General features: G+C 42.4%; 2 protein-coding genes across 2 annotated transcripts in view; one reads left to right on the top strand and one right to left on the bottom strand.

The window, feature by feature from the left end:
• LOC111977589 (SRC kinase signaling inhibitor 1-like) overlaps positions 1-13399 on the top strand; it is an 83538-nt gene extending 70139 nt beyond the window's left edge. Inside the window, exon 21 of the mRNA XM_070448298.1 lies at positions 968-13399. Within this exon, the coding sequence (XP_070304399.1) occupies positions 968-1126 (159 nt within the window). The 3' untranslated portion in view covers positions 1127-13399. The remainder of the gene's footprint in view (positions 1-967) is intronic.
• A 590-nt stretch (positions 13400-13989) lies between these two features.
• LOC111978468 (formin-like protein 1) overlaps positions 13990-26397 on the bottom strand; it is a 43695-nt gene continuing 31287 nt past the window's right edge. Inside the window, exons 8-24 of the mRNA XM_070448279.1 lie at positions 26135-26279; positions 22466-22540; positions 21767-21877; positions 21216-21365; positions 20719-20820; positions 20343-20595; positions 19945-20220; positions 19711-19835; positions 19161-19363; positions 17797-18031; positions 17569-17637; positions 17345-17425; positions 16430-16723; positions 16115-16216; positions 15804-15914; positions 15559-15676; positions 13990-14816 (exon numbers count right to left, since the gene is read on the bottom strand). Of these exons, the coding sequence (XP_070304380.1) occupies positions 14716-14816; positions 15559-15676; positions 15804-15914; positions 16115-16216; positions 16430-16723; positions 17345-17425; positions 17569-17637; positions 17797-18031; positions 19161-19363; positions 19711-19835; positions 19945-20220; positions 20343-20595; positions 20719-20820; positions 21216-21365; positions 21767-21877; positions 22466-22540; positions 26135-26279 (2551 nt within the window). The 3' untranslated portion in view covers positions 13990-14715. The remainder of the gene's footprint in view (positions 14817-15558; positions 15677-15803; positions 15915-16114; positions 16217-16429; positions 16724-17344; positions 17426-17568; positions 17638-17796; positions 18032-19160; positions 19364-19710; positions 19836-19944; positions 20221-20342; positions 20596-20718; positions 20821-21215; positions 21366-21766; positions 21878-22465; positions 22541-26134; positions 26280-26397) is intronic.

The following is a 26397-nucleotide window of genomic DNA, read 5'->3' on the forward strand; positions in this document are numbered from 1 at the left end:
TCAAAACTAATCACATATAGGCCTATAATATCAGATGTAAAGACAAGGTGACATTGAGAATAGTGAGGTAGAAAACCAGCCCATAATTTTTTTTATCTACAGTGTATATTATCAAAAAAGATGGCATCTGAAGGTTTCTAGCAAACCTGAGGTTAAGAATCAACTGTCAAAATTGAGTTGAATCGTGGCTTGGGGTGGTCTAGCGGTTAGGGAAGTTGACTTCTGCGTGCACATATAGGCCTACCGTGTCATTGTGGGTTCGATTCTGGCCCAAGCCCTTGTGGCACAAATAACTAAATCCCCAATTGACTTGATTTAGTTACACATTTCAAATATGGACAGTCCAGGGATATTTTACCCCTGATCTTGATAATAAATGGCAATACCCGACACTTACGTCCATTTATTATAATCCAAATAAGAATTCACACGAGACGCAATGCAGCCTGCACGTAGCCTACATAGGCTGCAGTCTAAGGTACAATGTAGGCACAGTACTGCATTGTATACAAACAAATCCTCCTGCTGCAGGATTATGTTCATCCTGTGACAAAACGGGTCAAATTAAGATCCGACATCTGTACTTCAATTCAAGGTTCGCTGACAGACGAAGAAACATGTCAGAACACTCTTACTGCTCAAGTGACACATTTAGCTCTGTCAAAGGTCTTGTTTTATTGCTCCCAAATCAGAACAAGTCTCAGCTCACTAGGGAAGCTGTCAAAAGAGCCGTGGTAGAGTCAGTTTCAGGTTAACAACTCTGCACTACTGGCAGAAATGACCAAACTGATCAGGACGTAGGGACAGCTCTAGTGAGACTGTCTGCACCCAAAATGCCCATCCTATTTCCTATATTGTGCACTGCTTAAGGCTCTAACCAAAAATAACTGCACTATATTGGGAATTGCGTGTCATCTCTGAATTTACCATGGCGCAAATAAGACTTCATGCTTTTGTACTCCCACAGAATGCCAGCAACTCACCAGGGGCGTCCAAGGGACCTCAGTCGACTGTAGCGGCCAGACTGAAGCACCTCCAGCAGGGCAGCCTGGAGAGGCCCAAGACCAGGAAGCAGAGAGAGGACTTCCCCAAGATCCAGGGCCAACAGCAGGTATTCCACTTCTAGATGGCCCCTCCTCAGAGGAGTTTTCCTCCTCAGAACAGCTCTGGTGGCCTTCTGTGACATTGACAACTACCCCCTCTCACAGCTGTCTGGGGCAACTACTGGGCTATTTCAAGACTATACTGGGATACAATATGTTATTAGTGGACACTATAAGGTGACGAAAAAAGGGGTGGGCTCATCTGAAATGTTTTGACTTTGAGCTGTGCCAAGTGGTTGGATTCTAAGTGGATTGTGTACAGAGTGTGCTCTTTCCCTTTGGCTGACATTGATGTTTTTGAGGAGACTAAGGTGGTGGGGATGTTGTACCCTAAATGAGCTGAGTGACACCTTAAACTGTACTCCTTGACAATGCCACGGAATAGTTTTACATCTCAATGTTGAACAGTGTTAATTTTCTCAGCTATTTTAGATGTAGTTTTCATCTTACTTAGTCTTTTGACTAAAATACCTTTTAGTCTTAGTCCCATTTTAGTTATTTCATCCTTCGTAGTTTTAGTTATTAACAGTCGACAAAAACTCTGGAAATGTTTTGTCTAGTTTCAGTCACTGTCATTTTAGTCACATTTTAATCTGTGCTTTTTTTTTCTCCATTAAATCATTAATATTTACCTCCAACATTCATGTCCACATTAAGATAGCCTTGTCCAACTAGGCCTACTATCCCCTCATATTGCTGGCAACATTGCTATTGTGGCAGATTGTAACCAAGCCATGGTTTACCATATAGGCCTTGGCTTCAGGTCAAACAATTTAGACCTACAACTCTAATTTTCTCCCCGTCATAATGTTGTGATGGGGAAACAACAGTGATTCTCTTAAAACAGGAATCTGATCTTTCCGACAACGCCAGAATTATTACTGTACTCCTAATATTCAGAWAATAGCATTAGTAGTTCCAGTTGGGGAAAAGCAACGGCATTTGCCGATCGCCAGAGCGGCGACATAGATGAATAACAGATCACATGGTACTAGAGCTTCTGATGTGATCAAAGCAAACGTATCCTATATGAAAGTAAGAGAGAGTGAACATTATTGGTGCAGTTGAAGTGTTCTGGCTATGCATCAGTTCAATAGAAAGACGCGTGACTGAAGTGACCGCCGGGTAGCTGTGTGGGAGAGCAGGGCGGATCAACTCAATCAGCCAGCAAAACTGAAAGATCAATGAGAGGATTGCATTCAATTATGCAAAGACAAGCATGCTTATTATTGGACAAAGCAGATTAAAGGGAGGTCAAAAGAAGCCTTKATGTCAAATCGAAAGTCCATTAGTCTGATGTGGAATGCTCATCTCGTTACATTATCTTCAACGAAAATGAAAAGTAATTTGTGACGGTTATCTGGGTTTTTCCAGGACGTATCCTTTCGTTATCGTCATTGGCTTTTTGTCCGGAAAAATAGGTTGTTGACTAACATTTTTTGTCATAGTTATTTATTGCTGATGAAGTTAACCCTGACGTCGAACCCCTGACTTTTCTCCGAYCACATTATGATCCTACAGTACCACTGTTCTCTAGCGCTGCTTCCTTTCCTCAAATCACTGAATCATTCTGTCTCCAGCTGAGTCATTTAAAACCACAGTCCAAAAGCGAGAGGTGAAAAAGGAGGAGGTGAAAAAGTTTTTATTGTCAGAATATTTGCCCTTGTTTCTCAGTGGAGATGAGAATGTGGAAAAGGTAGGATAAGAAAAGAAAGAAAGACAGAGAGAAAGACGAATGGAAAGAGAAAGACAGACAGAACGAAGAAGCAAAGTCGAGCACACCACCAATGGTTCTCTGGAGCAAATAAGACTGAAGCCCTCCTTTCTGAAGCCCCAGTCCTATCTGGTTCAGCAGGCACTCCAACCCAGTAGGCTAAGCTGAGTGGCCCTGTCCCACCTCAGCCCACACTGTCCCTCTCAAAGGACCTTCTGGCAGCTCTCAAAGTCAGGTAGAGATAACACAGCCAGCCACTTCGTCCCAGCCTGCACCCGTCCTGAGCCAGTCACCCCAATCCTCTCATTACCCTAACGGTGATAATCCACACTCCATTAGCTAACTCCAAGATAGAGGCCACTTCATTAACTCTAAGAAACAGGGCCCTTCATTTGGTGCTCTTTAGGCCTTAGGGGGTCTATTCACAGGTTATTGAAGTTCAAAAGGCTGACTTTCAGAGTGAAAAACACCCACATTTTGCCATGGTTCAACTGGGCTGGATTGATGCACCTGTACATGCATCTTTGATCAGATCTTGAAGGTGTTTACCTTATGTGGGGAAAATGCATCTCATCCACCACCAAAGCTGTAACCGCATCCATTTTGGTGAAGCACAATGTTTTCACCAGAGCACAAACCATACCTCACTCTTTGGGATGAAGGCGAAAGGAGTCAGAAAACATTTGGTTATCATACAAGTACAGAAGATAACATCCCAGAGAGGTCAGTGCTCTTCACAACAAGGCCCATTAGCGAATAGAGTAGTTAGCACACAGCTAACAGGGGTGACCACATTTAAAATACCCAAATGTGGGACAACAAGACTATTTTGTGGGACATTTGCGGGACAGTGTAGCCCCACCCTCCCCCCACAGAAATCCCCTTCCCGCTCATGGTGTAGTTCACATTTTTTATAAATATTGTCACAAGAATATTTGATATTTTTAAAACCCTCAAACACTAAGTTAGGCATACCTAATTTAGACATGCCTAATTTCATAATAGGCCATGGCATCATCACTGTCAATCATGAATGATAATTCTTCACGTTTTACTAGTGAAATGTCCAAACTGTGTCTGCATGCCAATCATTTGATCTCAATCAGCTTCATGGGAATATGCATTTCGATCTTCTTGAATGACTGTTTCGTGAGCAAATTAGAGCAGATGGTGTTAACAAAGTATATAGACTTCCTGTATTTTGTTTCAATCAAAGCACGCCTAGTGGCGATCGCTATTGAGTTTTGGCCGCATGATAACATTTGTTTTGCTATTTAGCTAACCATCCTAAAATCTCATAAGAAATGAGGTGGTGTTTTTGGTGTAACAGTAACGTTATACTTAAGTCATAATGCCCGAGAAGCCGATGTTTGGAGGATATATTGGCACTGGTGTTGTCGAGGGCCGGCAAACCGTGTCAATATCAAATCAAATTGTATTGGTCACATACACATATTTAGCAGATGTTATATCTAATAATATCTAACAATTCACAACAATACACACAAATCTAAATGTAACATTATGGAATTAAGAAATATTTAGATATTAGGACGAGCAATGTCGGAGTGGCATTGACTAAAATACRGTAGAATAGAATACAGTATATACATAGGAAATTAGTAAAGCAGTATGTAAACATTATTAAAGTGATATGTACTCCAAACACCGGCTTCGAGAGCATTATCACTTTTATATAACAGGTTACCAACATATTCAAATAATGATTGACATATTTTCATTAAAAACGTTATTTATTCATACTATTTCATCCTTCCATGAGATATAGTCCCAACACAAATCCAGGGTTGCTACGAAAACCGGATGGTCGTTCGTTCTATCAGTTCGGTTGCAAGAGACACCCGACCTAGTCGTTKATTTTTTTTGTTCTAAATCTATGGACACGACCCAGTCATTCGTTCTAAATGTTATGTTGCCATGATGCTGGATACGTTCTTATCCCTTGCTTGCAAGCTAGCCATCTTTGGCTAACACAGTCACGTCAAACAGTGCAGCCAGAATAACAGCAAAGTAGCTGCATTTGCGTTTGTTTAAACGGTTTCTTGTGATAAAAAAAAACATCCATTACAATGAGCGAATGATGTGCAATTTCGCCTGGCATAGAACATTTGCTCTCTCGCCAGGCCACTGTTCAGAAGAGATAGCCAATTACACAGCTAACACACTCACTTAAAACCGAAGCTGGAATGACAGCAAACTAGCTTTATTTKATGTTTTKTATTGACATTTCTTTGTATATATCCATAAAAATTATGCTGATTCATGATTTTGACTGGCTGAGAAAAGCTGCTAGCCTGTCTGTCTTGTCCCATCTCCCGATATGTTCATTACCATAGGACAGCTGGAGATCGAATTTCAATATTGAAACAATGTGACAAATGTCGGAGAGTTCATTGTTATGGATGTATCCCCACAAAAAAATCACTAGAAAAAAYCTTAAACAAATGCAAATGCAGCTACTTTGCTGTTATTCTGGCTGCACTGTTTGACGTGACTGTGTTAGCCAAAGTTGACTAGCTAGCAAGCAAGGGATAAGAACATTGGTAGCCATCATGGCAACAGAACATTTAGAACAAACGGTGGTGGCGTCCATAGATCTAGAACAAAAAGATGTAACTAGGTCGACTGGCAACCCAACTGATAGAATGAACAACCAGCTGGCTTGGGTACAAATCCTAGATTTGTGTCGGGACTATATCTCGTGGAAGGATGAAATAGTATGAATAAATTAATAAAAATAAAGTTTTTAATGAATATATGTGAATCATTATTTGAATYTGTTGGTAATCCGGTTGTATAAAAGTGACAAAACCCTCAAAGCCCGTGTTTGGAGGTTATATTGGCACGGGTTACAATATCTGTGCCAATATATCCTCCAGACATCGGCRTCTCTGGCATTATCACTTAACTAAACAGGCACTAATGTGAGAAGTGGCAGTAACACTACACCCCTGCAGTCCTCGCCGAATGAGCAATTGAAACGTACCTAACCTACTCAATTGCCTACGCAAAATTGTGTGATGCAGAAACGAGAGACCACAAAATCTGAAAATATTTGTCCATGGAAACATTTCTGGTTGGTCTCAGGGAATGTAAAACAGTTAGAATGGGAGACTTTTAAAACGAGATTGAGTGGAATCGCAGCAAATATGTTGAATGAGCAAATCGCCAAAATGCGGGACGGTCCCGCACAATCTGGGACTTGTGGTCACTCTAATGTCAACCTCTATTTGACACAGTGGAGCAGTCTGGGCAGTGTATGGTACTTCCTCGAGAAATACACCCCAAGTATTCATGTCTAGTTCTGCTGTTTGCTGGAAACCACTCAATTGTGTGAGATTGTGTATGCCTCCTAGTGCGCCTTCCTTCCCCATCTCCCTTTTGTCATGACCAGATACGCCCTCTGAGTCTGCGGATGCCGTTTCATCAGTATCATTACACTGTGCATTCAAATCCTCACAGTTAACTTTATGATATTTTTTTTTACAGATTTACGCTCATTAGAAGAGTGAGTCCTCTCATGGTGCTGATGATGTATTATATTAAATGTCTGACCTGACATTTAATTAAATGTATGGGGTTTGTAGCATACAGTAAAAAATAMATATATTTACAGTACCAGTCAAAAGTTTGGACACACCTACTCAATCAAGGGTTTTCCTTAATTTACATTTTTACTACCTTGTAGAATAATAGTAAAGACATCAAAACTATTAAATAACACATATGGAATCATGTAGTAACCAAAAAAGTGTTAAACAAATCAAAATATATTTTAAATTTGAGATTCTTCAAAGTAGCCACCCTTTGCCTTGATGAAAGCTTCGCACACTCTTGGCATTCTGTCAACCAGCTTCATGAGTTAGTCAACTGGAATGCATTTCAATTAACAGGTGTGCCTTGTTAAAAGTTTATTTGTGTAATTTCTTTCTTTCTAAATGCATTTGAGCCAATCAGTTGTGTTGTGACAAGMTAGGGTTGGTATACAGAAGATAGCCCTATTTGGTAAAAAACAAAGTCCAAATTATGACAAGAACAGCTCAAACAAGCAAAGAGAAACAACAGTCCATCATTACTTTAAGACATGAAGGTCAGTCAATACAGAAAATGTCAAGAACTTTGAAAGTTTCTTCAAGTGCAGTCGCAAAAACCATCCAGCGCTATGATGGAACTGGGTCTCATGAAGAACACCACAGGTAAGGAAGACCCAGAGTTACCTCTGCTGCAGAGGATACGTTCATTAGAGTTACCAGCCTCAGATTGAAGCCCAAATAAAGGCCTCACAGAGTTCAAGTAACAGACACATCTTAACATCAACTGTTCAGAGGAGACTGTGTGAATCAGGCCTTCATGGTTGAATTGCTGCAAAGAAACCACTACTAAAGGACACCAATAATAAGAAGAGACTTGCTTGAGCCAAGAAACACGAGCAATAGACATTAGACTGGTGGAAATCTGTCCTTTGGTCTGATGAGTCCAAATTTGAGATTTTTGGTTCCAACCACCGTGTCTTTGTGAGACGCAGAGTAGGTGAATGGATGATCTCTGCATGTGTGATTCCCACTGTGAAGCATGGAGGAGGAGGTGTGATGGTGTGGGGGTGCTTTGCTGGTGACACTGTCAGTGATTTATTTAGAATTCAAGGCACACTTAAACTGCATGGCTTCCACAGCATTCTGCAGCGATATGCCATCCCATCTAGTTTGCACTTAGTGGGACTATCATTTGTTTTTCAACAGGACAATGACCCAAAACACACCTCCAGGCTTTGTAAGGGCTATTTGACCAAGAAGGAGAGTGATGGTGCTGCATCAGATGACCTGGTTTCCACAATCCACAATCACAATGGTAAAAATATAGAAAAACCCTTGAATTACTGGGTGTGTCCAAACTTTTAACTGGTACTCTCTCTCTCTCTTTCGCTCTCTCGCTCTATATATACACTACCATTCAAAAGTTTGGGGTCACTTAGAAATGTTCTTGTTTTTGAAAGAAAAGCACATTTTTTGTCCATTTAAATAACATCAAATTGATCAGAAATACAGTGTAGACATTGTTAATGATGTAAATTACTATTGTAGCTGGAAACGGCAGATTTTTWAAATGGAATATCTTCATAGGTTTACAGAGGCCCATTATCAGCAACCATCACTCCTGTGTTCCAATGGCACGTTGTGTTAGCTAATCCAAGTTTATCATTTTAAAAGGCTAATTCATCATTAGAAAACCATTTAGCAATTATGTTAGCACAGCTGAAAACTGTGGTTCTTATTAAAGAAGCAATAAAACTGGCCTTCTTTAGACTAGTTGAGTATCTAGAGCATCAGTATTTTTGGGTTCGATTACAGCCTCCAAATGGCCAGAAACAAATAACTTTCTTCTGAAACTCATCAGTCTATTCTTGTTCTGAGAAATGAAGGCTATTCCATGCGAGAAATTGCCAAGGAACTGAAGTGTCTAGTTTGAGAAACAGACGCCTCACAAGTCCTCAACTGGCAGCTTCATTAAATTGTACCCGCAAAACATCAGTCTCAACGTCAACAGTGAAGAGGCGACTCCGGGACTCTGAGTTGTAAAGAAAAAGCCATATCTCAGACTGACCAATAAAAAGAAAAGATTAAGATGGGCAAAAGAACACAGAGACTGGACAGAGGAGCTCMGCCTAGAAGGCCAGCATCCCAGAGTTGCCTCTTCACCGTTGACATTGAGACTGGTGTTTTGCGGGTACTATTTAATTAAGCTGCCAGTTGAGGACTTGTGAGGTGTCTGTTTCTCAAACTAGACACTCTAATGTACTTGTCCTCTTGCTCAGTTGTGCACCGAGGCCTCCCACTCCTCTTTCTATTCTGGTAAGAGACAGTTTCCGCTGTTCTGTGAAGGGAGTAGTACACAGCGTTGTACGAGATCTTCAGTTTCTTGGCAATTTCTRGCATGGAATAGCCTTCATTTCTCAGAACAAGAATAGACTGACGAGTTTCAGAAGAAAGTTCTTTGTTTCTGGCCATTTGGAGCCTGTAATTGAACCCACAAATGCAGATGCTCCAGATACTCAACTAGTCTAAAGGCCAGTTTTATCAGAACAACAGTTTTCAGCTGTGCTAACATAACTGCAAAAGGGAGTTCTAATGATCAATTAGCCTTTTAAAATGATAAACTTGGATTAGCTAACACAACGTGCCATTGGAACACAGGAGTAATGGTTGCTGATAATGGGCCTCTGTACGCCTATGTAGATATTCCATAAAAAACAGCCGTTTCCAGCTACAATAGTCATTTACAACATTAACAATGTCTACACTGTATTTCTGATCAATTTGATGTTATTTTAATGGACAAAAAATGTGATTTTCTTTCAAAAACAAGGACATTTCTAAGTGACCCCAAACTTTTGAACTTTAGTATATATATATATATATATATATAAATAAATAGGCAACTAGGTCAGTGAAATGTAGTGAACTGTCTGTGATCAAACAAACAAAAGACCTGTTCAACTGTATGTTTAACATATGCAAATAATATGAATTAATTTATGTTGGAGTCAGCTGAATATATTGGACAAACATGCATCTACTGTATGTGACCTGTATGTACAGTGTGGGTAAAATAAAACCACATGCGTAGGCTATTTTGTGTACTGTAATGCATCATGTTAGGCTCATTCTTTCAACAATACATGACTGCTTCAGACATGAACCAACGAGGTCATTTTGAACCAATAGGATTTAACCAAGACCGTACCACAACGTAAACATGTTTTTCCCCCTTCATTTTATCCTGAGGGGAAAATATGCACAAGCTGAAAAATCGGCAATGTTAAAATCAACAGGAGTGAAGTTTGTGTGTGCACAACATATGAATGCCTAGGGGTAATCTGATCAAAAAGGCTTAGTTGGCATTATACTATTTGATACCTGAGGACATTGTGTGGACATGCACACTACACAGTGCTAGCTACATTCACTGTTCCAATAGCTGTCCAGAAAGACTGCCAACAGGCAATGCCTAACCTCTTTATCTAGCTTGTACAGGTGGACTTTTTGTGTGTCCCTGAATGGATGATTTTGGCGTTAATGCGCATTATCTGGGGAATGGAGGCTCTCGTGGGAGATTCCCTCAATCTCCTGCGAGCGATGGCACACCTGTCTCTTCCTGTCCTTGTACAGGATTTTCGTGCTACAGGCCCCAAGAGCCACAGATGTCCTGGTGTCCCTTGAGGCAAAGATGCGGATCATGTCCCTATCGATTTGACACAAGCTGATGTCAACGATACTTTCCCATACCTTTTTCAGACTACAAAGATTGCCAAAATTGCGGTACCAATTTTTGTCTCTATCGCTCCTTTCACAATTACCAATTGCTCCTCCCTTTCCCCACCTGAATGTACAGACTGTATCTATGAAATTCCATCCCCCATGTAGACCAAAGCTGGTGTAGTCTTCCACTGCTCTTCATCCCACCCAGTCTATCTCACTGTGAGCAGTGGGCCTCCCAAGGACACATGAGGAAAACATAGCCAGACAGGGCTGACATTGATCTAAATCTACATCAACGCAACCAGCTCTCTTGGCATCCTTAAAGGCACGCCTCCCCTCTCCTCTCCTCTCCTCTCTTCTCCTACCTCGCTTTGTACATGGTCTCGGCTTAATAGGAGGTCTGCGTTGTTAATCTTGGGTGTTTGTCTTATTTGTCCCCCTAATCCCTTTGCCCCGTTGAATGGTTGGACGTGTAAACGAATGTGGCAGCTGTGTGGGGGCCCATAGACATCTAACCGGAGGGGGAAATCTCTTGTTCGCTAAAGGTAATGGTAATTCATTAGCGTTGGCATCAAATCAAGCTTGATGAGTCAGCGAGACAGGCTCAGCGCCATCTTTCTTCTCCTGGGGTTTGTTTGGGTCTCCATGGCTCTATGGAGAAGCCCCTGTAGGTGCCATTCAGATCAGTCCATTTAGTCTGGCAGGCAGCCCACTGTCTGGACAAAGAAAGCATCTTAACTGTTTCAGACAGGACGAATTCATTGAAAATGTGTGTTGTTTCGGAGTGAGCATTGTTTGGTTGATGCTAACGGCCAATCGTAGCTTTTGATTTTAGCCCCCTATATGTATCCAGACTAGCCAGCAGCCGAGAGTAGAAGTTCAAACAAAAACGTAATCGACCAATCGCAGAGCAAGAAAGTATGCCTAGGGTTAACCAGGGTGAAAGTAGAGTTCAACCTTCACTTATAAAGATCATATAATATTGGAACGCCTATTATCCTCTGCTAAAAATGTTCTAGGTATAGCATGCACTCTATTACATAGTTCTCCATTATAGCTCGCCTAGTCCATATTCCTATCCTCCTCCACGTCTTCCTCTCTTCTTCTCATCTCTCAATCCTTATTTCCTTTCCTCTTCTCACTTCACCCCTTCCTTTCCTCTCCCCTCCCAACTCACCTTCCTCTCCTCCCCACTGTGAGGAAGCTAAATCAAGACAGATTGCCCGTCCTCAAGCCCTGACAGCAGTGCCGTACTGATCACAGCATCACTTCTCCAGCTCTGCCTACGCTCAGCTTAGTGACAGCCACAATGCTCTGATCTCGACACCAGCCTGACGACTGATGCGCTGAACACAGCGTCCCCTGTGGCCAATCGGGGGAAATACAGAGGGCTGCAGCACTGGCTGTAGCATAGTACCCCATGTGGCCAATTAGATGCATATGGAAGCTGGAAGATAATCAATGACTAAGACAGTAGCTCTTGACTCGTCTGTCTGTATCTGGAAGGGGTCACCAGATAAGGGCAAAGAACTGGGAAACCAAATGTGATCTTAAAACACTGTTAGAACCCTTAAAAAATACGAGAAAACAGAGGAATATCCTGCCGACTGCCTTTTCACAGCCTCCCTATTGCATTAGGCTAGGTCTGGAGCTGAGATGGAGAGCATTTGAGTGAAAATGTGTATTTTTCCAGTTCCGAGGGGAACTGCTTTTATCCTTTGCTATCATGGTCAGTTTAAGCACTGGGATAAACACTGAAGCTAATATGGGTGACAACAAGATTCAGCACAGGATCTCACTTCTGACACCCAAATGTTGTAAATTGAATACATATTAATCCTGGAATCTCACAGTAAACATTAGCACAGTTTTATACACTAGCCAGCTTGTCATCATTGCCACTGCATTATGAAGATTTACACAAAAACAATGAAGGGTTTTCTGCTGTCTGACATTGCTTGAGGAAAGTGTCAACGTTTTGCCACGGAAAGACTCTGTGCACTAATATATAGCACTGGCACAAAACATATACATTACTGGACATGATACAACGTGAAATCATAGACATTAATATAATGTATTATTTATCTTAAATATAGAAATGAGAGCTAATGAAAATGAAGACCATGTAATTAACCTCAGAATAATCTAAATCATATCAGATATACAGTATACTGTGAGAAAATAGTACACTACCTGATAATTATTGTTTGCAGAGATCATATCATGTACAAAATCAAATCTTCGTCTATGTTTTATATAATCAAGAATTTTTGTATTTTTATACTTGAAAAGAGGCTTCATAACCACATTTTAGATACATGTATTCTGTAAATTAGTTTCTGAATGTGTGTTTAGTTTTTTCTTGTCATTGTTTTGGTTCCTGACTAACTACTTAGACCATTGAACACATTGTTACTATAATTTCTTGTCATAGATTCATTTGATTCATGGCAGGATTACAAAGAAGACATGCAGTTGTTTGGGAAACGACAGACTCTCCCAATAGAAATAAATGAGGACGGGTTGTCAACTACTTACAGTAGTATTTCAGCCAACTGGCACGGATAGAGGGAGAGGGGAAGAAAGAAATAGAGAGAGCACATTTCCTCATCCCTCTTTACAAGTACTCACTGACGACTACCCACAACTCTCTTCTTCTATTGTACTTAAAAGTAAAAAAAAATATACGATGTCCAATATGGTTTCATGATGAATGTATGGTTGTTGGAGGTCGTCTGTGGGGGTTATAAATCATGTACATAGACAGAAAATATGTTACTTCTATGGATTTGTATGTGAATTTCTTTTCTTTTTTTTTGAGAGGAATGTAATCCAAACAGCATGCACATACTGTACATTCCTGGAATTTGCACGCTGGGATGACGAAAGGTTCTGTTACTTCTGTGAATAACTCTACTGTATAACTCTCAGTGTATGTTAGATCAAACACGGTACAGGACAATAGATTTTGTATCATGTGCAACAAGGTCGGTCAAGACCCATTTTACTGTCAACGTTAATGTAAAGAAAAAGAGATTAAAATATTGAAGAGCAACTACTGTTATTCAGAGAGTGATGCTTGCTGTGTGAGATAAGTGTTGTTTGTGAGTACTGAAGAAGAATGGTGAAGTAACATAGTATGAATGTTAAAGACCAACTAACAGTGCAAATGCTATGCCAATTCTATGTGTTGAAAGAACTGTTGCTGCTTTTTGTGAGAAAATCAACTATGGTACTGAACAGACCGCTGCTTTTGTACCTTCCTGTTGTGTTTTTGTGAGAATAAAAGTGATCCTCTTGTACACGAACGGACTCGATTCAAATTCATTCAGTCTGAAGAACTCTAAACCAATTTCATGTTGTCACGTTCCTGACCTGTTTTCTGTAAGTTTTTGTATGTGTTAGTTGGTCAGGACGTGAGTTTGGGTGGGCAGTCTATGTTTTGTGTTTCTATGTTGGTTTATGGGTACCTGATATGGTTCTCAATTAGAGGCAGGTGGTTTTCATGTCCTCTGATTGAGAATCATATTAAGGTAGGTGGTTTGACATTGTTCGTTGTGGGTGGTTGTCTCCTGTGTCAGTGTCTGTGTATGTTACGCCACACGGGACTGTTTCGGTTTTGTTTGTTTGTTCGTTTTATGTAGTCATTTTTCCTGTTCGTGCGTTCTTCGTGTTTCATGTAAGTTCGTCGTCCAGGTCTGTCTACGTCGTTTATTGTTTTGTAATTATTCAAGTGTTCGTCGTGTTTTCTGTTTTGTTTATTAAATATCATGTCTTATCACAACGCTGCGTCTTGGTTCAATCCATGCTCCTCCTCTTCGGATGAGGAGGAAGAGGAAAGCCGTTACACATGTCTCATGACTTCTGATGTTATAAATAAAGTAGCAGACAATCACAGTATAAAATATTTATTAGTTCAAACCCAAAATAGTGAAACAAAGAAAAGGTTATCCTTACACTTCTATATTAAAAATAATTTAAATATAGTACAAATCTTGTTCTAAGCTCCGTCCTGAGCTGTTGTAATCCTACTAGCGCTAGGACAGAAGGACAGGTCATCATGCTTTTACACCAGATACYGCAGTTATTGGGATTGACAGTTTGCAGCCGTCTGAGTACCACAAATAGAATAAGCTATTAATATGACAAACAAATGTAGGGTCTTGTCTAGCTTTTACTAATGGTTATATACACAGTCCCAGTGTTCAATCTGCTTTAAACATGTCCAAAAGCTCTAATGAAGATTGTAGAGAATGAGGGTGATTCTCATTTAAATCATGCCGTTGAACTGTAGTCCATCCATGGCCAAGCCCTTACTCCTTTAGCAGTATGTAGAAACAGGAAGTGTTTACAGAGAAATAGAGTGCATTTACTGTAGGTGTTTGTTGGGGATCAGAGAAGTATTAGGAAACAGCACCTCACTGTCTAATATACCTGAAGCTGTACTTAGAGAGCAGGCAGTCAACAGTGAGGTTTGTTGTGGGCTGAACCACAGCTAGAACCAATCACTTGCCATGCTGGGTTAAGTCTAGGGGAGATATTTCAAGTTTGTGTGCACTCCATATCCATGAAATGAAATGAGAGTGATTGTTTGAATGGAGCGCGAGTGTGTGTGCTTTCACAGGGAAATATCGGAAGAGACTTGGAGCTTTTGCCCGGGCTTCCACTTGGCGCTGACTCGGGACCCGTCTGTCCGTCTGTACGGCTGGTTCCTCAGGTCTAGCATGAGAGATGATGGATAGCAACAACACTGTGACACCACAACCTGGAACAGGCATGCTTTGGTACTGACACCTGCCCACAACTCCAAACAGACCGACACAGACAGACCAACACAGACCGACAACTGCACCAAGAGACTGAGAGAAACAGAGATATCCACAGACAGAGAAATTGCTGCACAGGAGTCATAGGCACCTCCAGAGCCAGCGAAAGACAGACCTACACACTTCCGAGGGGATTATGTGGGGCTCTCATCACTGAAGCCAGAGTCGCAGAAGAGGCGAGAGGAGCGCTTGCCAGAGCGAGCCGTGAAGGGCACAGCCTTTAGAGCTGAAAACCCCAGAGAGAGAGAGAGAGATAAAGAAAGAAAGAGAGAAGAGGGTGAAGGAGAGACATAACCAAGGGTGAGGAGAGATATACGCCCAGGGGAATGAGTGGGAATGACATGAAAAAAGGAGTGAAAAGGGGAATGAACGGATAAGATGAAAGGGTATGAGTAGACGTGGTAGTGGACATTGCATGATGATAGTTATAATGTATTTGTGAAAATAGAGGARGGTGAAAAATTGCAGAAAAAATGGTGCAGAAAAACAAGCATTATAATACTGTACATTTCTACAAGAGTATATCCCAGCTACCGCTTTAGTTTAATTTCAGAATTGTATATTCATTATATTAGACATACACAGCAGACATACACTGTACGGGAGACCTTGACCCCTGACCCCACAAGGCCCACCTGTGATGATGTCCTCGATGGCTCCATCCTTGCCCTCCCGGACCAGGGGGATCACCTGCCGCCTCTTCAGCTCCGCTATCAGGTCCATCTGGGGCAGCTTGGGCATCATAGGTACCTGCTGGGGTCAAAGGGCAGCCAAAAAGAGTTGGGGGTCAAAATCAAAATGATACATGTTTTGAGGGTGAACAGAGTAGGTCAACTCTCTTTGTGTCTCATTGCATGGTTGCTAATGTGTCACRGACTACCTTCTGTGGCATTTCAGTCTTAGCTGATGTCGATGTCGACGGTGGCCCTGTCCTCCCTTCTCTGGGCAACGCATCCTGCTTTTTCCTCTGCTCATTCTCCTGCTCTGCTTGCTGCCGGGACCAAAAGAAGAACAGTTATGTATGGTACACTGTCACATTAGTACAACAGTTACTGTTTGATGTGTAGTAAAGAGCTCAGCACCGTCTACTATGTCGATACAATACCGTACTTACGCCATTTCTTTTAAAGTCGGGCTATATGAATACATTTAATCAATCAATAAATGTAATTAATCAATGTGGTGGCTAACCTTATAGGCCTTGATGAACCTCACGAAGACAGGGAAGAACATGGAGGGAGGTGTGGTTTTAGGGTTCTCTCCAAAGTACTCCACCGTTGATTCATACACATCCTAACAGGAGAAAAAATGATCAGACCTTCATTATACTGTACATCATTGTTTTCTGTAGCAGTGGTACTCATGTTATACAAATATTATCACCCTCTCCTAAATTCATTTATTCTAGTGTCATTAAACCTTTACTAATTTAGCCCCATTTAGTAGGCTATACATTTTGACATTTTTTCAGTCTACAATATACTATATTTAGTAGGGAGAATTGACCTGGGCAGTCTTGCCATCTTCTACTACAGAGTCCAGCAGGTCATTGTTGCTGGTGAGGAAATCTTGCAGCACAGGGTTGTCTTCCTGTACGGCAAACTCTTTCCTGGTCACCTCCATGCCCCTCTCCAGGGCACAAACGTCCTGCAGAATACTATCCAGGGACACCAGAGCAGCCTTGTCCATGAAGTGCAGCTCGCTGTGGAAGGCTTGGAGCTCAGGGTATTTCTCCTGGATGATGCTCACTATGAAGTGCAGCAGAGTCTGTTTCCGGTCTGTGGACTTAGTGTCTAAGAGCTAGATTGAACCAGAGCCATATATTTAGAGGCAACCAATGGAGAAAAGGATACAATGTGAAAAGGTTAGCCTGATCCCAGACCTGTATTTGCTTCATGACAGTGGTAGTCAGAGGTAGTTGGCGAAAGCACATACAGATCTGGGATCAGATAATGAAAATCAAGGGATAGAGTACTCCATAACATGTTTAAATAAGCTGTGACCCATTCGGATGATGCAGTTGTTACTCGTCTCCAATGGAATCAATTTAGAAGTTAATTGATGATTTGGGTAACTCTGCCTGTCATTAATTATCTTCAGCAATAATTTGAGTTAAGAGGCATACTCCCCAGCTCCACCTCAGTGTTCTAGTCATTCAGTCACTGTGGCTGATTCAGAGAAGGCCTGTCAGAATCGGTTATCTCTGGATCTCTCACTGAGGTGGAGTCTCATTTGAATAATTACTGTAGATAATAATGCTGTGCTAAAACGACATTCTGCTAACCCAAGTGAATTTTATGGACTTGGGTTGGAGTACAAGAGCAATGTGCCTTGTCGTCGGGAAAAGGAACACAAAATGAGCCTCTAAGATTTGGTTGATAAATAAATAAATACAGTATGTCTGCTTGAAGTCTTTCTCACCAAGTCGAGACTCTGCAGGCGGAACCCATAGGCTGCTCCTCTCTTGCTGCTGTTCATGTAGTTTCCAAAGGCTAGGATGATCTTAGGAACAGAAGAGGCATACCAAAGTGACACACCAATGCTGTGTAACCATACAAAACTAACTAACCAATTGAACACAAACCATCCATGCAGTATATCAGTATAGTACATGCAGTATAGTAAAGAGCTGTCTCCTACAGTACCTCAAGGATCTTCTTCAGCTTGCTAGAGGACTTGATTGACATTGAGGCAGCGATGATTGCGTTGAGTTGCTATTGGAGAGATGGGAACATACATTATTATGGTGAATTATGATATTATGGTGAAGCTTTGCGCACCCAACTACTGTCCATGACAAAAACATTGAAATAACATTGAAACCATTTTGAAATAACATTGAAATAACATTGTTTTTAGTGTGTTCTACTGACTGGCTGGATGAGCTGGATGCTCTCGGGGAAGTTGCCCATGAAGGTGAGTGTGCTGATGCGCTGGGCTAGCCGTGGGATCTTGCCAAAGCGCACCATGAAGCGGTCCTCCTCGGGGAGCTCGTCCAGGGGCCTCCCATCTCGCTCGTAGTTCTGGATGAGCTTGACTTCGTACTCTGAGGGGATGAAACGCTCCAGCAGCTCCAGGAAGTCCAGGCTCAGAGCTTCCTGGTTATACCTGTGTGTGTGTGGGGGGTCAAGGGTTATGTACAACAGTGGAGGCTTCTCAGAGAAGGAAGGGGAGGATCATCCACCTCATTGATTTTCAGAAGGAAATTTTTTTGTAAAACGTAAAAAAATAGATAAGACTAAACTAAATATAATCACGTCACCAAATAATTGATTAAAACACATTGTTTAGCAGTGAAGGTCTACAGTAGCCTCAACAGCACTCAGTAGGGTAGCACCATGGTGTAGCCGGAGCTAGCGTCCGTCCTCCTCTGGGTACATTGACTTCAATACAAAACCTAGGAGGCTTATGATTCTGTTTATGCGTGATCAGGGGTGTATTCATTCCGCCGATTTATGTTCAAAATGTTTCTTAAACGGAACAAAACGGGGATAAACATATCTGAATTTGTCCAATAGAAACGTTTGTTTGCAACTGTTGGACTAATGACTACATCCTAAATCAGCTAAATGCAGACAAGAGTGTGCAAGACGGTATTGAATGTATCACTGTCTGTCCATGTGTCACTGTCTGTCTCCTCAAATTTTCCTCTGTGCATCTACGCTGTAAACTTTCATTCATAGGCTAGGTTGTAGCAACCTCATGATGGGTGTAGGGAAAATGTGAGTATCATGTAATAGCCTAAACCTATCACTGTTACATTGGACTGGTTGAATGGAATATGAATGACAGTCATCTAATATGCTGTAATAGAAATAAGGCCATGCTCATGAAGAAAATAAAAACTGCCCTCCCTCATCTTAAACGGCACTGACCACCACTGATGTACAACTACTACTTACTACAGACACTGTTCATATTCTGAGATGACTGTATACCGACAACCGAAGTGAGTTACGAGTGTAATGAGTCTTCACACGTTTCACATTGGTTATAAGTTGATCAGTTACTATCAAATGCTTAGTAAAACCATAGACAACCATATGTTTCTCTCTTTGTCTATACACAGTCACAATACAAAAAGTACTACATATCACATTTGGTCATTCAGCAGACGCTCTCATCCAGAGCGACTTACAGTCAGTGCATTCAACCACATGTAGTCTTACTATATCTGATCTTATGCACAAATGACATGTGGTATTTTTCTTATAACAACTTGATAACAGACACATACGTCTCTATAGCGGTGCAGATGTCCGAGGTGGCCATGCCTCCCTTGCGCAGGGTGATGGCCAGGTTCTTGGCCCTGTTGGACTCCAGTAGGGACACTTTGCTGGGGATCTTCTGGGCCACCTTCGCTCTCAGAGTCCCCACGTCAGCCGGGGCTGTCTGGGCCTTGGTCTTAAACTGCTCCTCAAAGGCGTCCATGTTCAACTCCTAGGACATGGAGGGGAGAGGTGGATAACTAATTCATGAGCTTTTGGTAATGGCCAAACTCAGTGAGAACGATCTACAGTTAAACATCAGCAAGACTGGCCGTTGATCCCGCAGGCTATTTTGTCATATGGCGGAAGACAGATCAGATAGCGAGAGAGAGAACTACATAGGATTTCAGGATTACAGAAGAAAGAGAAACCAGAGAGCGGATGAAACAGAGAGGAAGAGGGATTGGAAGACTGGAATGAGTAGAAACAGAAACAGCAGCCGCAGACAGATGAGGACATGTTGAGATGGACAAGAATACAGACTGTAAGCAGATAGCTAGCAGGGTACTGTGGTCTCACCCCCAAAACGTTCTCATCATCCAGCTCATTGAAGATGGTTCCAGCCACCTGGTTGGGTTTGAGGGCCTGCCAGTTGAATGAAGGCATACGGTACTTAGTCTGAATGGGCTTCTTGTTTCTGTTACCTGTCCAGAAGAGGGACACATTCGTTTTGGTGGGGATCAATGAAGTGAACGTTTCGTCTTTAGAACCACGACTGACAGAACTATCTTGACCTATCGCGTGTTAGCTTACCAGTGTGTCCATCATGCATGCCCCCAAATGGTGGGGCCATTCCAATGCTTGGAGGTGGTGGCGGGAGAGCTATACCACCCCCTGGAAGAGGGGGGGGCAGAGGTGGTGGTGCCGTCGGGCATGGAGGGGGAGGAGGAGGAGGAGGTGGAGGAGGAGGAGGAGGAGGAGGAGCTTGTGCCGTGACCTCTGTTGCACCAGGTAATGGAGGAGCAGGTGGTGGGGGCGGGACTACAGATGTGGGAGGGGCCACAGGTCCATCGACAGTCATGATTTGTTCTGTGGAAGCAGGGAAATATGAAAAAAGGTAACATTTTTGGTGATGAATTTGATTCCATAAACCAAAATAAATGTATATTTTGACATGGTTTCTGAGCCCATGTGTGTGGCTTGCAGCCCACCTGTTTCAGCATGGATGGAAACAGGAAGGATGAAAGGGATGACATGGAGGTCCAGGTGTCCCGAGGACGAGCGCTCCATTCGAATCAGCTGCTGGTCCACAAGCCCCTGAACTTTCTCCTCCAGCTCCGCCAAGGCCTGGGCCGAACGATCTCTATCCCTCTGCCTCTCTCTTTCCCTCTCTCGTTCTATCTCTCTCTCTATCTCCCTCTGTTGTAGAATGGTCACCTGGGCACAGGACTCACGCAGACTCTCCTGTTACACAGACACACATGTCCATGTGTTAGCCCTCTGAGCTCCAGCCTAGGCATTAGCTCAGGAACTAAGAGCAAGACTTCTTTGTGAATGTCATGGACTGTAGTTAGATGATAGGACTACCTTTAGCAGCTCCACCTCTTTGGTTGTCTGGATGAGATGTTTCTCCAACTCTGACACTGTCTCCAACGCCTCCCTCTCACTCTCTTGCAATCTGCTGCTTATCTATCACACACACACACACACGCACACACACACACACACACACACACACACACACACACACACACACACACACACACACACACACACACACACACACACACACAACACACACACACACACACACACACACACACACACACCACACACACCCACACACACACACACACACACACACACACACACACACACACACACATTTATATACAGTCGTACAGACACGTAACAAAACACAGTACATACAATCTACTTATTATAAACCTTCAAACACAACGTCCTTCAAACACAACAAAAGTATGAACAAGTTGACCCAGGTGCAACACATCAAAACAAAGTTGACATAGCGGATGTGTGTTCTTGTACACATTCTTGTTTGTACACAATGGGCGCATGATCACCTGTGCATTGTGGTCCTGCAGCTCCTCCATGTGCTCCAACAGGGCGTTCTTGGTCTCCGCATCCTCCAGCAGAGCCCCCACATCAAACACGTTGTCCAGGTAGGCCTGGATCTGCACCAGCAGCCTGTCACTCTCCGTGAACTTTAACCTCTGCACATGACAGAGGAACACAGACACGCATATACATAGACAAACATAGAGATACATTACTATTTTTCTATGTAATTATGTGCTCTCACATGCATCATTTGTTAACCTTCAAATCTAGTCTCCCATGACAACAGAAACATAAAACAACAGAATGATGTGTCTTTGGGTTTTTGGTTATGATAAGGAAAGACAGTTGTACTAATGCAATCTCATGAGGTCTTTATAAGACACATTATTCACAAATCAGTGAGTATATTTGGATATTTTCTGAAAACATCTGACCATAACTCACGGCCAAAGCATACACCTGTTGTATTCAGCCYGCGCATGTGACAAATACAATTTGATTCGATGTATCAGTGGTAAGGGGCAACTTCTCTCTGTGATTCAGTATCACTCACCTGGAGGTAGTCATCCAGGCCATGGTGGCTAAACTCATACTGCAGATGAACCCTGAAGTTCATGTTCTCCACGGAGTGGACCACGATGTTGATGAACTGCATGCACGCCACCTGGTGGACATAAACAGTAGGAGACGGCGTGGTACACCCCCCTTCTTGTAGGCCCGCAGACCAATTTCACAACAAATATATATATATAAATGASTAACTCAGWCGGGGTCTCAACTTACTGTTGATAATAATAAAATATAGAATAGAATTTCAAAATGTCAGCTAAATGTTTTTAGATTGGTAAGTTAGTCTAGCGGCCAGCTATCCATACTTATAGTAAGCATGGTCAAATTACCGACCGGGGTGGGGCCCATTGATCATSAATTATCATATTAAAAATGGCAAACATTTTCCTCCATCCTACAGCAAAATATGTAGAAGGGCAAGAAATTTGTTGTAAAACTGCACATTTTTCTCTCCACCCAATGGCAAAATACACAGAGCAGACCCGTGATCCACTGCGGCCCCTCATGATGAATTTACATTTTTTGTGGCCCCCACCCCCATCAACATTGCCAATCCCTGGTTTACATCAATGGCGTCAGGTTTACATCAACTGTAATCAAGTCTGAGCATTTTTTCTTCTGTGCATCAGAGAAGGAGATGGACCTAATAAACATGAATTGTGCAATTTGGAGTCAGACTCACCATGAAGTCAATGTTGCTGTCTTCATTGGAGAAATACTCCATGAGCTTCTCGAATCGGCTCCTCTCTCCACATACCTTATGAACGACATGGATTGAAGGGGAAAAGGTTTTCGACTATGCACATAATTCTGCATTGCAGCGCCACAAATATGCATAGGGTGGCAGTGTATCCTTAAATACAGCTTCCTGTACCCCACGCAACCGGTATTTCACTTTGTATGCTTCTCTCCCGCCCTCTCTACCCCTAGGCTAACGCAAATGACTTCTAAAATGGCAGTTAACTGACTTCAATAATGAAAGCTAGAATGGCAGCATCACCCGGCCATACAAAGGTGGGTTCAGAACACTCTCATAAGCTGTAAAACGCATCAGTTAGACTGTTCTATCCTGTGATATCCAATAGCTGTTRAGAACATGCAGTGATATGTCTTTAAGGGTTAACTCGCCTCCCCCCAGCCCACTCATGTCCACTAAATAATACAAGCCTGCTCTTCAACCTGCCAGCCTGTACCCAAACAATGCCCACGCTCTGCCACTGTGGGCAACAGGAGCCAGCCTGGTCTTTCCGCCTCCACTTCTGCACTCCTCCACCATGTGCTATCTATCGTCTCTCGCTCCCTCCCTCCATCTATCTCTCACCCACACAGTTTGTCCGTGCTATACCAAAACGACTGTCACTTTTGATGCCAGAACTGCAACTGACGCAAGGTCACTACTCTAAGGTATTGCTTAAGCAGTGTGTGTTATTAGGATATGAGAAGGCGAGAGCTCTGGATACTACAGTTATGMACTTTTATCAAGCTCATTTGAAAGTGTTGAAAGGTCAATCAATATTTCACAACTTTGTGAGCATTGTTTAAGCGATGCCTATCGCTGAGTGGCACATTATAGGGCTTTAAAATGACGGACTGTACGCAGTGGCGACCCATCATTCAGGGGAGGTGGAGTAGAGCCTGTTTACAGTAGCTGTTGCCTGTTTTGAATGTTATTTTGGCATTCATTCGTGTCACYTATCCGTTTGCAAGCAATGTAAAAACACATTTATTGAGTGAATAAAGCCYCATACAAACATTGTCTCTTTCTTGAGTAAGGCAGCTCCAAAATGCAGGTGTTTCAGCCRAGCTCAGTGCTTTCTGTGGTGGTGGGGCAGCCAGCGGGAAATACAGAGCGTGTGCGTTGGTAATCTTCTCTTGTTGCGCCGTGATTGGCTCGGTGTTCTGTCACTCATGGGGAAACTACATCACCGCAGAATCTACAGGGCGAGCTAGGCAACTCAATTTACATTGGAAGTGCCCATCCAAGAAGGCTCATACTGATAGCTTAAGAAAGTAATACTATATTGTGTAGTAAGCTGTTCCTAGCCCATGTGCCTCACCTTAATAATTTGGTACCTTTCCCCCTCAGCCTACTGTTCTGACTTGCTGGTGCACATGTAGCCTATAGCCTGTTTTAGAGAAATGTKATCATRGAATATTGTAAGACCTTTCTTTGTCTGCTTATATGCCCCCTTTATTTATCCTACGGTTCTGACTTGGTATACAGGGAGAAAACTGTAAGAACGGCTAATGTTCTGAATTCTGTCGCTTTCCTTTTCAAAAGTGCTGAACAAATAGTTATATTGACTACGTCCATCTTAGCTCGCTCATTAATGTCTTAATCGAAATTACGGATGGCCTCTTATCCGCTCATCCATCCCTTATGCCATAGTTTGTACAGCTCAATTATTATAGGCCTATTGCTTATATTGGTCTACCTTATTAGTATCTTATTCATCATTTTAGGCAATGTTGGAATGATTTCATTGTTTTGCTTACTTTGTGTATTATAATTAGCTCATGTGTTTTCCTTCACGAGGAGGGGATATTATATAATGTTGTTGGGTCTGTAACCATGCTTCCCATTCAAATATTTGTTTTCAACAAAAAGTTCAGTAATAGACCCATGTAATTCCAGTTGATATTGCGAGGGTTGTTTTGTTTGTTTGTTTGTTTCCCCATAGGTCTAATAAAATACTTCAAATTGTAGGTTAACCTCTCGCTCTCTCTCACTCTGTGTGGTGACTTAAAGAAGAGTAAAGTTAAGGCCTCAACATCGTACTGAGTTTATCTGAACTACTGTAACATTTATCAGAATTTCTGTCGGTGTCCATTTTCAAAGTGATGAACGAATAGGCCTACCTCGTCGCAGCTCGTTTGCTTGCACTTGCTAATACTTAGAGCTTAGTGTTAATGATATAAGAATAAACATTATGAATTTACTGAACATAAATGTAATAATGTTCGTGTATGTTTTAAAAGTCAAAAGTCATTTTGCCGTTGGTTATCATTGAAGGAGAATGCGGTTGTTATCGACTTACACAAATCCACAAGGAGTCAGTAGTAACCACATTTGTTTAAGCAAGTCAGCTGTCAGCTATTGTTTTTAAAAAGTCAGTAAACAAGGCTGAATGAATTGTTTCGCTGCCAGACAAGGKTCCGCTGATAGACAGGTGTAGCAGTGGTAAGGATTCACTCCATGGTGCTGAAAAGAAAGCTCCGCTGTTGGGACAGCTTTATGTAGGCTCTAACAGGTTGTTACCATTACAGTGCAATTCATGTATTGTTTAGTGTTGTGTTATGTTGTGTTGTGTAGTGGCTTTGCTGCCATGCATCTAAAAACAATTTTTTGAATTTGTCCAACCAAGATTTACATGCTAAAATCGCCACTGACTGTAAATAACCAATGGTGATATATCATGTGTTCTGCTACTTCCTCATGCCGCCAAACCCCTTTTGCTACTGAAAAATGTGTCTGCTCTGGTCAATGTCCATGTAATTAATCGCTCCAGGGAGAGGTTTCTCATAACTACTGGACTGGGATAATTATACCAATCAGGACTTCAAAGACAAAAACTGACCACAGATCAGTGCTCAGGGTCAACGATCCCTAAATACCACAGGTTGCAGTAGGGCATCTAATGCTAAGACCTAGCTTCTCCGTCCTTCCCCATTGCTAATAATACCCAGGTCTACATCACAATGTCTGGCTAGCCCTATCCACAGGGGTCTTTCTCTGTTGGCAACAGTTGCTCCCTTGACAGACAGTGGGGAGAAATCCAAGGAAAGGTTTAGCTGTCACGTCGCCAACAACTGTTAAGAATTTTTGAGCCCCCACCCCCTCCGGCACCTTTACCCCCTCCTGCTTATAGTGGACAACTGTCATGACAGCTGCCAGGGGGGTCATTGGGTGATATCTTTGGATGGGGGTTGAATAGGTTGATTTGGCATGTGCAGTGTTCACAAGGAAATCAAGACGACTGATGGCCACATCCTGACTTTTTTCAGATCTCTGCATGTAAGTCATGTAAGCTTTGCGTAAATTGTGTGTTGTTGTCAATGGGAGATTTGGGAAACTGGGAGCCTATATGACCCTGCAAACTCAACTCTGGACCTCAAAGGCAGTTCCACTGCATTTTTTCATTGTTCCCCTCTAATCAGGGACTGATTTAGACAGGTGGGTGGAATTAATTATCAGGTAGAACCAAAAACCAGCAGGCTCCGGACCTCGTAGGGTAAGAGTTGAATACTTCTGCTGCATGACGTGCAATATGATGATGGGAGACTTCAGAGGGGTGTGGGGCTTGACAGGAAGTGTTGGTGAAAAGACTGTCTTCATGGATACCCCTCTTACCTCTTTGAAGTTGTCAAAAGCGGAGAGGATGATGTCATGACCGCCCCTCACTAGACATACAGCAGCCAGCAGCTCCAGCACTAGAGCTTTGGTCCTGAGGGGTACAAGTGTACATTTTACACACACACACACACACACACACACACACACACACACACACACACACACACCACACACACACACACACACACACACACACACACGCGATAACGACACATAACACACAGAACACACATAACACACATACACTGGTCCTCACCGTG

Source organism: Salvelinus sp. IW2-2015, linkage group LG18, assembly GCF_002910315.2.
Source record: "Salvelinus sp. IW2-2015 linkage group LG18, ASM291031v2, whole genome shotgun sequence".
Classification (NCBI taxonomy): domain Eukaryota; kingdom Metazoa; phylum Chordata; class Actinopteri; order Salmoniformes; family Salmonidae; genus Salvelinus; species Salvelinus sp. IW2-2015.